Genomic DNA, 13,730 nt, shown 5'->3' on the forward strand with positions numbered 1-13,730 from the left:
AGGTTACAGGAGCGGATCAACCATTTTTGTTTGATCGGGGCATAAAATGTTAAAAAATGACGTCGCAAAGCATCGTCAAAGACTAATAAGCTTCAGAAACTTGCTACTATAGTCGGACTTATGCGCAAATGAAATGGAGTGTTGTTAAGACTGGGAAAAATGGGCGCGAAGCGTGAAAAAATTGCGTATTTGACGAAAATTGCGAAAAGTTGCGTTTTTTTAAATTGCGTATTTGAAAACTTTTCATTTAAAAGACTGATTTTTATAAGCTTGGAATGTTCGCGGAAACAGTACGACCGTACGTATCTTAGTAAAGTTTGAAGAGCGATGTTGCATACTACACAAACGCTAATACAAAGACGTTATGGTTTCGCGCAAAAATGTATTTACCAGATAAATTTGGGTAAAATTGCATCTTAGAAAGGGTAAGAGCGTTCCAATCCAAATAAAATATAATAAAGGTTTATTGTTTATCCAGAGTAAGTGTTTTTCAAGCTTGAATCACTATTTTTCTCTGCATGAAAAAGAGGCCTTTTGTTGACTTATTTCGGAAAGTCCCAGCACCAGCTATATATGTGTTTCACCTATCTTGGGTCAGCACAGCAATGAACAGGCTAAATTCTAGTTGAAGGCCAACATAATTAGTTTACTTATATAAATAAGAAATTTTTTTAAGATGATGAAATATTAGTGTGAATTAATCTGTGTCAATATTCTTTGTAATTTATTGTAGGTCTACACAGCATTTGTTGCAAACTGTTTATTAATTTTGTTAAAGAAGCGCTATGCTTTAAACGTTAAATACTTCAGCCAAACGAAATTATGTCCATTATCGGTAATCACTTTTTTGCAGAAAAAGTAGTATATTTGTACTATTTTTAAATTAAATTATTCAATTGACCATCATTTCGTAATGGCGTTGAAGACAGCCTATATTTTCATGTTGTGTGTGGTTGCCATTTGTCACTCTCAAGGTATGGTAGAAAATGTGTAATGCGTTTTACTTTAACACTGTGGTAAAGTGAATCAAGACGATCCAGAACAGCTTTCCGGTAAAATAACTATTGTATATACTACTACTTGTAACTAATATGTTATTTTATATTTTTTCGACATAAAATTTAATTTTTCCTGACGCGAACTTTATATTGCTTTTCACTATAATTTTTTTTGCAAACCCAATCCAAAAAATAGGCTTTTATACTTATATTATACAAAGCGTGAATCTTTTTGTGGTGTCCAATGCTGTACTTCCACTGAGTTCTAACGTAAATTTTTTACTTTGTTATAAAATTGACATGCGTTTTAGTAAAAACACTTTTCAGCGTTCCGGTAAGCAAACTATTCTACTTTTACGCCTAGTTTAACCTCTTTTTGTCGGTCAGGCCACTCGGCTTGAACTGTTAAACGACGAAAACTCACACAAACAAATATAAGTTATCAAAAACTGAAATGAATACCATATTTGATTTGTAATGTATGACAAAAAATAATTTCCAAAACCTATATTTTTGGAAGACACTTCTTGTTCACTTTTGGTGTGATGTATCCTACTGGGTATAGTAGTTTATTAAAAATTAGTGCCCTGATAGCATGTGGTATTTGGTATTATTTTTTTAGTAAGTAGAACATGAAGCGAACCCAAGAACCATCAAAACTATATGATAAAATGCCGGCATTTTGTTGACTGAATGGCCTTATTACTATTTTCTATGTTCCTAATAACCAGAACGTGGTGCACAACTCCGCCACATCAGACCATAGTTTGTATGGCTACAAGTTTACACATGACTTGCAAAACGGTCACGTCATTCAATTTTCCCCTTGTAAATTGCATAAAGCTAATTTGCTCAGCCGTGGAGAGAATTCGGATTTCGATGGTCGATACCTACTAAAAATATCAAGCAAGTAACCCATTTGGCATTTAGTGACTCATTATGTACACACTGCTTAAGAGCACACCCCCTTCAAACACCGTGTTTAAAATAGGTAATTTTATTACTGGAATTCAAAATGTTTGTCTTTTTTTGTCTGTCCGACCCGCGTGCGACATACGCTGTATTAGCTACTTTTTCAGTTTTTATTAATTTAAATATATTTGAAACTCTGAGGAGGATTAAACCTTGACCCCACTTAAACTATATCTTTATTTACTTTAACTACACGTAAATATTTTTTTTTCAACTTGTATCCGTTTTTCCTATGTTTTTACCCGCCCAAAAGAGCTATGCATTTACCACAGCATGTGTTGATGTGTTGCACTATGCAATTTATAAACTCGACAAATTGTAATCCTTTTTTTTTATTAAAAAACAAAAAATGATTATAAAACAAGTAGGTATCACGACGAGGTCGATTGACTCGACCTTTTCGGCTTTGGGTTCATTATCAAGCTACATTACACTTTCGTGTATTGTAAGCTATAGTGTACTTAAACCGAATAAATACTATTTTTTTATTGTATTTGTTTGTAATGGACACGAACAATAAATACTATTTTTTTTTAAATATTTTTTTGCCGTTAATTGCCGTTAAACGTTTCAATTTCATTGTACTACTTGTTTGAGCATAGAAATGACGTAGTTTTGGATCGGATCAGATTGTGATTTTTTTTGTCTAAAATGTCGGATATCGGTGTCGGAATAAAATGTCAAGTATCCGATATCCCTACTCTTAATTTAAAGTCAGTTTAATTTAAAAAAATATTTAAAGTCAAGGATTTTGTTCTCGTGAATATGCTGTTTCGCATGGCCGTTCCGCTTCGTCGCATTTACATGTTTAGGGAAGGAAGCAAACTCCAAATTCTGTTTTTATTACAATAGATTTAGTGTTCAATTTCACTTGGTCTGCATCCTATTAAAAGAATAACTGATAGAAGTACATTTATTACTAAGACGCCACCCTTATGCGTTAGTAATAACTTGCGAGTGCTAAAAAGTCGAAACTGGGTTACCTCAGCACAAACGTTTGATTTGGTCTAGCATTCTATGCAATATTTTATTCCTGTTTCCATACACCAATACTTATTATATTCCCATGTACTATAATGGCACTTTTTAAAATATTTCAGCCCAACTTGTTTGTTTGAGCGGTCAAAGAACCACCAATTCTTCCGGCGTGTTCAACAACTGGCAGGGTCAAATATGCAATGATACAACCCAAAAATGCAGAAATTCTGTTTACAACCTTGGTGCCGGAGGTAGGTGAAAGCCAAAGGTAAAACTAAACAACATTGCAAAACATCGGGGCGTAATCTGCTTAAAGTAAAGTTAATAAAAAAGCAAACTGTTTGCACTATTCAATGAGCATATACCTACACTGTTTGGAATGTACAGGCCTTGAGAAACTGTTGCATAATTACGGTGTTTATGTAAGTTCATTGTTTGCAAACGGATAGCATTGAACTTTTGAAATGTCCAATTAAAACACCTATAGCTATTTATACAGTTATTGGTTGCACAATTCTTTCAAGTGATATACTTTTTTAAACAGCGTTTTGGGAATTTGGATCTTGTGTTACGCCAGCAACCCCAACCCCCACATGTCAACAAACTGCAACCGATTTCCAAGTTAGCACCTACGACACGTGCGACACAAGTCAATGTAACACATTTACTTGCAACAACTGGATTCTTCCAGCCGGATGCTCCGCAACGCCACCCACTGACGGTTGGTTGTTTCCTTGTCTTGGCGTTACATTTTACATGATACATAACATTTGCACTGTGTTTACTAAAAAAAGTTTTATTATCTTCGCAAAAGCGAAACTTATTTAACTTTTGGCTTCTTCAAGCGTTTTGCTGTAGGTATATTTCTTAGTGTTTTGCTATAGGTATTTTCCTTAGTCTTTACCTTATATGCCATTTTCTTACTTTACTTAAAAGCCATATTTTTATGTTTTAATTTTAGAGGTATGAAATTTAAGGACCGAACAACAGGAATAAATTAATCACTTGTTGTGTAATTTACATTTCTGACCGACTATAATTAATATAGCTAATTTATATATATATATATTTTATATAAATATTTTCGATTTATCTCCCTTCTTTTCGCGATATGAAAACTTCTTAAGAGATTATTTCTAACACTGGTCCAAAGCAAATACATTACATTTTATATAAAGGAAAAAGAAAAAACGGTGTGCTATTAGGCTAGCCTTGTTACATCCAAAACGATAACAGCTTTATTTATTTATTTATATATTTATTTTTGACGTCATTTCTTGGATTAATCGATTTGTTCCGATAAACTTTTTTTGCCACTCCCAGTATAGGCATATATGTCTATAGGAGTTTTGAACTTTGTAGCCCGAACCAAGTAGGCTACACATTACGTCATTGTGACGTGTTAGTCATGGTTGTTCAGACGATTTTTCTAGCAGTTTCTCGCACCTTTCTCGATGTGAATTAACATTAACCTTTGGTTGTAATTTGTGTTTTTGTGTGATTATTTTACGTGCTTAATAAAGTAAACTAAAACAAATACATTTTAATGTTTACAAAGAAATCACACTGAAAAATATGTTCTTGCTACCACACTGACAAGCCTTTCATGTGTATTTTCAACATTAAACAGCTATTAAACCATATCTTTATTCCAGTTCGAGCTTTATTGTTTAAAATCACTGTTTTTAACGACGAGCTACAATAGCAAAGTTACAAAATGTCAAATTTATAAAAGTTATGTTAAATGGACCTTGAAATCTCAATTTTTGATTTACCATTTCAGATATACAAATCCTTCCCGGTTGCACACTTAAAGAAGCTTTCGCTGTCGATCAATGCCTCAATTCCTTCGTGAAAGGTTTGCCATACTCTGATGGGACTGCAACTTGCAAGTAAGTCAACAAAAGGTGATAAAATACTCAAACGTCAAGTGTGCGTAAAAACTGCCAAAAGTATTTTAGTTATACAAATTATTTTGGTCGACAAACCGTAATTAAGGTCATTTTAATATCATAACTTTACCGACCAATGTATCATAACATATTGAATCACATTACGCCTGATTAAAAAGTAAGCAAGATGGGCAATTTGACAACGTGGAATACATCAAACATTTAACTAGGGCGAGGTATTCAATTGCATAACCTACCTTTTTTGTTTTTGTTTTCTCAGAGTTCATATTAACAATGGGATGACATGCGGCATTACACTGCTCAACAAGTGCCTGGGTCAACATTGCCCTTCCATTTTAGATTCTATTCCGTTTGCATTATCTTCGCTATACCCGGCAAGTAATGTTTTGAAGTAAACAAAAAAATTATTTTAACCTGTTTGGAACGCATACAATTGTAAAAACTAATTGTAACTTGGATTGGAGACAAATTTTATTATAATTGCGTTGTGCTACACACACTTGCGATGATTTGCGAATTTAGTAAATTGGGCAGGAGATATTTCGTTAAATGTGATTTACGAGTAAAATGTTTATATTTTTTGTGTGTGGAACTTGAATATAATATTAAGGTATTTCATACGCGAAATGCAGTAAAATCACAATGCATTAGCTACGAACTACAATATATTTTTACAACATTACGACACTATATAAAAATGCAATATAGGCTACTTAACATGTTATATTTTTTATGTAAATACCATTCACCCATTTTATTCATTTTTTGTAATAGGTTAACGTATTTTTTTTGTAGATGGTGCTTCAGTATACAGCGACTTTCAGTAATATCGATGCTATTTTTAGCCTCCCCAACTTAAGCGACACTCTAAAAGAGCAAATTCTTCAAGCTGTTTGCCTTAATAACAATGCAGTTCTGTTGCAAAATCTAACGGATCTAATAAACACTGTTAACCTTAACCTGACCTTGGGGGAACCAGTATGCGATAATAACATCTTAAACGACCTGATAAAATGGTCAATTGACGCTCTACCAAAAATTCTTGCTGCCTCTTCACATGATGAACTTTGCACGTAAGTTTAATATTTTTTGGCCTGGCAAAATAATTACACTTTATTAGACTACAACTTTTATTAAGTAATCTTAACCGGTTAAAAATCTATTGGATTTACTTTCCGTTCCATGCCTCTAAGAATATCATACTTTTTGTTGTTCATAGCGAAGTAGATGCTATTTTGATTCAAGTTAAAAACGCCTGGCAGACACGTTGTAACAAAACCGCCGCACTGCAGCTCATCAAGGGTTTAATACCTGGACCTTACACACCCCTCTATGATGATATCGAAACGGCTTTCAACATCGTTGAAAGCTATCTACTTTCCTTCCAGCTTCCAGGCTGCACTGGTATATTTAAAATGTGTAATTTGGGCATTGATGAATCAGTTGGTACTGTATTGTAGATAACGATATTTTATGTTTTAAACGGTAGTTTTGGGGTCGAGAAAATTACTTAAATGCCACTATCGTGTTTATTTTTTTGCTAACGATATAGTCCTCATGATCTGCAAATTTGTTTTCAGATGCAACTACAGTAGCAATGACCACAACTTCCTCGGCAGTAAATCTACACAGGGAGATTGTTTACTCATTTTATGCTGGGGTTCTTTCAGTCGCCTCAGCATTGGTCTTGTAATAATTTGTAATATGTAGTGATGTTTAATTTTACAATCAATTATGTAATCCATACCAGTATATAATTATGATTTGCTTTTCATATGATTCAGGAAAATCCCATGATTTCTTTGGATCCAGAGCTGTAAATTTCCGTTGCGCTTTTTTGTCTTTAAATATACGATATTTCTACCAACCAACTTAAATTAGCTTAGGATAAAATTTATACATTTTATGTGACCAACAACAGAAACAGCGGATTTCTTTATGGTAATTTTTACATCAGTGACCCTCCTTTCAAGGAAAGGTCTTATCCGTTCTAGAAATTTGTTTTGTAAATTATGTTCTTTGGCGAAACATTGATTTAAGGTCGATCTCTAAAATAAATACCAGCATGCATCGTGTAATGGTTCTCAGTGCAAAAGGAATGATCGGCTCATGTGTTAAAGCATTTTTGTCACTGTTAATCACAATTTACGTTTATAGAAGTACATAAACACGTTTTTTTCATATTTTTTATGTATTTGGCTGCGTATTTCAAAGCACATATTTTGTACCGTACTTATTTTCACTTTTCTCAGCAAGATATGTAGGCCTAAAATCAGTTCACGCTAAGAATATAGAATGTAGCCGTGAAATACGTGATGCTTTGTATATATAACCTGTATTGTACCTTGCTACCAAAGTAAAACACTTTAGTATAATTCATTTTATTTAAACATCTCAATTCTTGGTAAAACATTAACATTATAAAACCATTCAAAACAAACACTATAGCCTAGTTCGTGTTTAGTAATGCTCGGTTGTATTCAAGGTTTCTTATCATCGTAAAAAACAACAGAATTTAAGAGTTTATGTATATTTTTTCCAAAACCTGATATCATTTAGCATGTTAAAGGGAATTGTTTCAGCTTTAAGGCGCCGTGCATGTGGCGCTCTATCACGAAAGTTGGGAAAACTACCAAATGCGTTTGCGCACTTTTCGGAATGTTTCCCATTTTTCCAATATCAAAAAAACATCAATACTATACCGGCTCTATTTAAATTACAATTTTTGTCAACTTGAAGCGGATAAATGATAAAACTTATCACAGCAGCTTCTAAAAGTATTCCAAATACGTATTTATTTTTTCATTCTTTCGTAATTTGTGATGCCCTTCCAATATCTTTGGAGTTTTAACGACAAGCATGATGTATTTGACAGCCAGTCTATCATTCTGTGAAGGTGCACAGAGTCCATTTTTTTAACGGAATTTTGGTAAATTTGTAAATATTATAAACAATTATGGGAAGGGCTAAGTTGTGCTAGGATTCCGAACATAATGTGTGCGTAAAACCTTGATCGCACATCTATACCATTCCATGAAGACTCCGTGTCTCTACGAAAACTGTTTTGAATGCATCAGAAAAAAAAAACTTGTAGCTCCATATTCTAAAAGAGTTGTTGGTCACAATAATTAGTGATTCTCAAACTTTTTTAGCTTACGGCTAAAAAAAAATCGTGCGGCCATGTGGCTATCCCTCCATCCAAACTGTTTTGTTTTGACTATTTTAACTACCTAAATACATTTTTTTCTAGTACGTCTTGACCTATTTGGAGAAATTTAGTTTTAACTCAAAGGCGACGTACTGCGTCTCCTCGCACCATCTAAAATGAAAGTTTTGGAAACTTAAACAATATAATCGCGCGAGTCGATAACATCAAATTGCGCGAGTTGATAACATCTTTGTAAGTAGCTTTAGTATTGAAAGTATACACTAAATCCAACCTAAAACTTTAACAAATGAACGAACTGTGTATAGTTTTCTAAAGATAACTTTTTTCTGATGTCACGTTTAGATTAACTTTGTGACGCCACGTGTTGACGTAAGTTTGTGACGTCACATTATGACCTAAACTCTGTGACGTCATCTATTTTTTTTGTGCGATTTATAGTAGCTCAAAGTTATAGGCTTCTATACGAAAGTTTGATGCGTAGCTATATAGTGGTAGAAAAAATACGGCTTATGGAGAAAGGTGCTAGTTAGCGTTTCACGGCCATTTATGAACACTTTTTACCTCAATTTGACGGATGGGTCGGTGGCTAACTATAGTCTAATCATTTGGAAGAGAAAAAACCTAAAATTGTTTAATTAGCACAAAATCGGCATTTACAGACGACAATAAACTATACCATAAAATTTGCCCACTGTAACGTAGCCGAACAAACTTTAACATCATCTAAATCGCGAGCGTAGTTTTTATTTAAAAAAAATATAATTACCGACCACAAGTTTATTAAACGTGAGTTTAAGCGCAAGGTATCCAAATTAAAAAAATCTACACTTTGTTCCATTAGTTCTACAGCAATGGTGCTCAACCGGGGGTTCGCAAAAAGTTTTCAGGGGTCCGCAAAAACTAATAAATATACCTTTATTAAATTAATTAGCGCTGGGAAACATGCATAAGCACAATCTTGGTGAGTGGTAAAATTACATTGCAAAATGTTGTAAATCGCATTAAGTGTGACGTAACACTTAGTTGTGATGTATAGGAAGATTAATTTTGACATGTCAAAAAAAGTCTAAATTTTGTCAAAAATTACACATTAAGTCAAAATTTGTCAAAATTAATTCAAGACAAAATCGTTTACAAAATACACAGACGTCATTTACAAAATTAGCAAAAAGCTGTAGTGAGATTTTTGAAATTGTCGTTCAGTTTATTATACTATCAAATTAATGATCAACTAAGCATTTTTCAAAGATTTGCATAATCCCGAAAAAATAACTGAATTGTAACCCACCGGTCGTCAGTAAAACATCAAAAAGAAATGACTGCTGACGTCGAAACATTAATGCAGTATTTTATACAACAAGTATTTTTTAACCTATGTATTCCTAATAGGTCAAAATTTTGTCAACATAAATTATTTGTAGGTCAAAATGTGTAAAAAATAAATTTTTCAAGTTAAAATTTCTTACGTTTTAGGTTGTAGCAACACTTCGTCACATTGTTATTTATCACAGAGAATTTTTTGTTTTATCGCTGTATCACCGTTTTAATATTTCGTCATGGAAATTTTTCTGTAAAAAACATCAATTGCCGATCTAGCAAGATTTTGCAAAGACACCATTTTTCACTGAGTCAGGCTTCGCCGGCTCATACGTACATCCGTTTTAATGTTAACGCATGTTTTGAAATTCGCAATATTGTCAACAATTCGGTAATTTTAGAATCGAATATGCGTTTGGCCCATCACGTGGCTTTGTCGATAGAATGGCTTTTGTTTTAGCCATATTGGGACAAAAATATTATTTCCGTGTATAAGAGAGTCGAGAGAAAAAGCTTAGCTGGAACCGCCCAATTATCACGTGATGCCTACGTATTATAATATAACAAATAACTATTTTATTGCGTATGTACGTCTTGCCTTTCTTCATACAGATCTCTTCTAACCCCTTTATAAGCTTGCGTTATAAGATTCTTTATTATTATGAATTATCATTATGAATTGTATCGAATGAGGTCTTGTCTGTTACTCAAGGAACCAATTGGAGTGCTCGTATGTTAGAAGCAGTCCACAATGAACACTTCAATTTGAATGCAGTATCTACCTTGTAGTTGTGAGGTTGGTACACCGAGGCACAAAAGACATTTAAATGAGTACTCATTATCACCCACTTCTACAAGGTCAAACAATAATCGCCCTAGTGAGCAGCATTATTCACATGTACTGGATTTTGGTGTATGCAATCGTTCGTAAAGATGACATGCGTTAAGCATTATCGAAACCACAATCACGCATTTCAAGGCTTTTTCTGAGATACAGCAGCAGAAATTACATTAAAAACAACGTGTCATAAAGTAATTTGGTGCTGTCTGTTACTTCACTCAACATAAGGTGAACTAGGCAGATATAATGAATTTTTTAAAAGAGCTAAACACAGACATTTTTTACACCAGAAAAATGTAAGGGGTCCGCGACTATTTTAAAGCATCAAAAAGGGGCCACGGGTACAAAAAGTTTGAGAACCACTGGTCTACAGTCTGCATTGCATAAGACCTTATTTGTATTATAAACTTCATTTGCGCCAAATACTTTATTGTGTGGTATAATTAATATGCCTCTTTAAAGTTGTGACTTTATGCTTAAGTGAACTACTTTTGTTTTGGTTTGAGTTCTGTCAAGGTTCGGGAAAAAATTAGCCCCAAGCCATTTCGAGTTCGGTTTGATTCCCCTTATTCATAAAAAATAATTTGTAAAAACAAGTCGAAGCAAAAAATATAGGAGTATTAAGCCGGTATCTGTCCGAAGTAAAATGCTAATAAGAACGCTGATCAATGGAATAAAGTGTAGCAAACTGTGATAAAGCCACCGATAAACCGTAGAGATCAGTGACCGACATTGACGGCATAGAATACTAAACGTAAACGAATTCCTGTGGTATAAAACGTCAACTGGTATTTTTCCTGTGTTATAGTTTGCCTTGTTTTTTTAACTAATTAATGCAAAAACGTAAAATAAGAGGTAAACAAACTCAATAATACGACCTGAAGAATTATAATTGTAGTTTAATTGCATTTAAAAGGTTGTTATAAATTCCCATCAGACATGACGTATTTCTGCCAATTTTATTTTACAGAGCGTGCTCAAATCTCATTGCTTAACAAGTTAACATAGTGCTAAGTTACGCCAATCTAGATTATTTCAATTTGGATTCAATCCTAGATGTAGGATTATACAATTTAGATTGTGAATATTTTTTTTTATTTAAAATACAAAAAATTATTACGCAGGTCTGGAATCATACCATATTTTTGTCCGGCCGTATTGCTAGCATTATTTGTGTTAGGGTGTGAGTTACCTATTTAATATATTTATTGTTTCCTTGTAGTTTCAATTTTCACAACTCGTTTTATTACTGCGAAAAGTTGTTAGGCTAACCCACATATTGTACGTAGCATGCTTTACTAATTGTTTTTAACGCTGTGGTAGGATTCTAGACTAGGGTTCCCTCCTTTTCCCTGCATTTTATGTGAAATGCACAGCTATGACCGCGGCCAAGCAGGAAACTGTGCGGGGGGATGCATTCCAAACTTTGCTTTGTAAACATATAAAGAGGGGTGACACTGAAGTTTTCGTGAAAGGTTGAAAAAATCTCACGGGTGCCCTTGCCATACTTTCCACAGTGGCCTTGATGTAGCTTTAGAAAAAATATCTGACTTGATGAAAGATTGTTGTATTTTAAAATCTGGTTTGACCTGAAAGACAATTAGTCCTTTTGATAAAATTAAATTACCCGATATAATTTGTTATATGTTTATTCCACTTTCTTTGCACATGCATATATTGAAAAGTTACCAGAAGTTGCACAGCGCCTGGAAGTCCATCTACTCTCTCAAACTGCTGAACAATAATTAGAGGAAGTTGTGAATGTTGTTTTTTTAGGATGATCTAGTTGCTATTTTTGATTACCTGTTGAAAAAGAACAGTGTTCATCAGAATTATTCCCACTGCTGAACCAAAGTGCCGTAAAGTCTATTAGTTATGGAAATGTAGCAGTATGCCTTTCTACAGATTGATTTTAATATCTCTTGAAGCCGCTTGAAAGTAGTTAATTTTTTTTTGTACACGTAACAAAATGGAATGGGATATTAGTCTATCAACCCCATATTGAACCCCAACCAAATTAAAAGTATGGTACACAATCAATTTTCCATATATGAAAAATTTAGGTGTGCACCTGCCCCAGAATGCAGTCTGGCCCGAACCCAAACTTGCACCATAACCAAAATAGTTTGGTCAGTATTATTATATTTTTGGCATTTTTTGATTACCAATACTCTTAACCCATAATTATGTGAAGATACCTTTTCTATAAGTCTGATGGATTGGCTACCGTACCAGATTTCCAGGCAAATAGAATCTTTCTAAATTTTGATATTCTGAATTATATGGGCCGAAAATTTATTTTCGGGACATATCTTGTTTTTGCCGTTATTTATATGGGCCGAAAATTTATTTTCGGGACATATCTTGTTTTTGCCGTTATTATATGGGCCGAAAATTTATTTTCGGGACATATCTTGTTTTTGCCGTTATTCTTTTTTGGTTTCCTATGGTATGTTTCAGACCGATTTTTGTCTGAAGCTTTAGAGAAAAAGTAGACATCATAGAACCTTCAATTTTCAGACATGGCATAGAGTGGTATGTAGGTGCTTTGTAAAAGTTTATGAGGCTGCACCCCCAGGGGCCTTTGCTTGGAGGGTAAAAACCTGAAATATTGCGTTTTAACACTTTGTAGCTAACGACTGCCATCTAGCAGCAGAAAAACTTTCATACAGAATTCGTTCATATTCGCTTGCTTTGTCCAGCTTGTGAAGTGACGAACCGACTCACCGCCTGCTGCGCTTTATTGTCCCGCGCGTGAGACTTTCATTGTGTGAAGTGGCACGTCCTAAACTGGGCTCTGTGCGACTTGCATTTTAAAACGAGGCTTCTCTTTAGTAAAATTACTTAATGCTGTGAAGAAACAACTTATTTTACCGCCGCAAATTTAAATGCGAAATCTGGTGGAACTCTAATCCAACATATCAACACCAGGCCTACACAACTTAAAATTGTGTGTTGATATGTTGGATTGGAGTAACATACTATACAGGTGCAAATGGCAAATATTCTCCAAATACGATTTTTCCAATATTCTCCAAATCGTATTTCATTGTATTGTCGCGGTAATACACAAAGAGGTAAGGCCGTGAATAAAGTTTCACCCACCGTACAATTAACGGAGGGAAGCATTGCGAGTAGAGATGTTCAAAGCAGAATATCGGCGACTCATTTATAATGCTTGCTTTCAATGCGGCGTTAGTTTTTTTTCGGGCGACCAATTACTTCGCGATAATCTTCGTCTAATAATTAAGTGTCAATAGGGTGTATTACCGCCGCAAGTTTAAATGCGAAATCTTAAGGCAGTGTACGCCTCTCTGTTAGCACCTGTTGTGCATCTTGCTCCAACCAGCATACTACCAACATCAGGCCTAAACATCTAGCAAAACTTTTGATTTAATAGTTTGCGTATTGAGAACATAATAGTGTTTTTCATATTGTTTAAAACTACAGATTTAAAGCCTGTTTTAACAGTGATTGCTCGGCCCAAGCCATGGTAAAAAATTACCTAGTAAAAGTTTGCAAAAGTATAGCAAACCATAGGC

The 13,730-nt window shown here is 34.2% G+C and overlaps 1 protein-coding gene across 1 annotated transcript; it reads left to right on the forward strand.

Moving 5' to 3' along the window:
* The first annotated feature begins 657 nt into the window (after positions 1–657).
* On the forward strand, positions 658–7,674 carry LOC146164435 (uncharacterized). Its single transcript, XM_083382287.1, has 8 exons — positions 658–974; positions 3,071–3,199; positions 3,493–3,669; positions 4,732–4,840; positions 5,121–5,235; positions 5,657–5,934; positions 6,081–6,265; positions 6,442–7,674. The coding sequence occupies exons 1-8, from the start codon at positions 914–916 to the stop codon at positions 6,552–6,554; spliced, it is 1,167 nt and encodes a 388-aa protein (XP_083238413.1). The 5' UTR covers positions 658–913; the 3' UTR covers positions 6,555–7,674.
* Positions 7,675–13,730: the final 6,056 nt, after the last annotated feature.

The sequence above is a fragment of the Ascidiella aspersa genome, chromosome 2, assembly GCF_963924565.1.
Source record: "Ascidiella aspersa chromosome 2, kaAscAspe10.2, whole genome shotgun sequence".
NCBI classification, from domain to species: Eukaryota; Metazoa; Chordata; class Ascidiacea; order Phlebobranchia; family Ascidiidae; genus Ascidiella; species Ascidiella aspersa.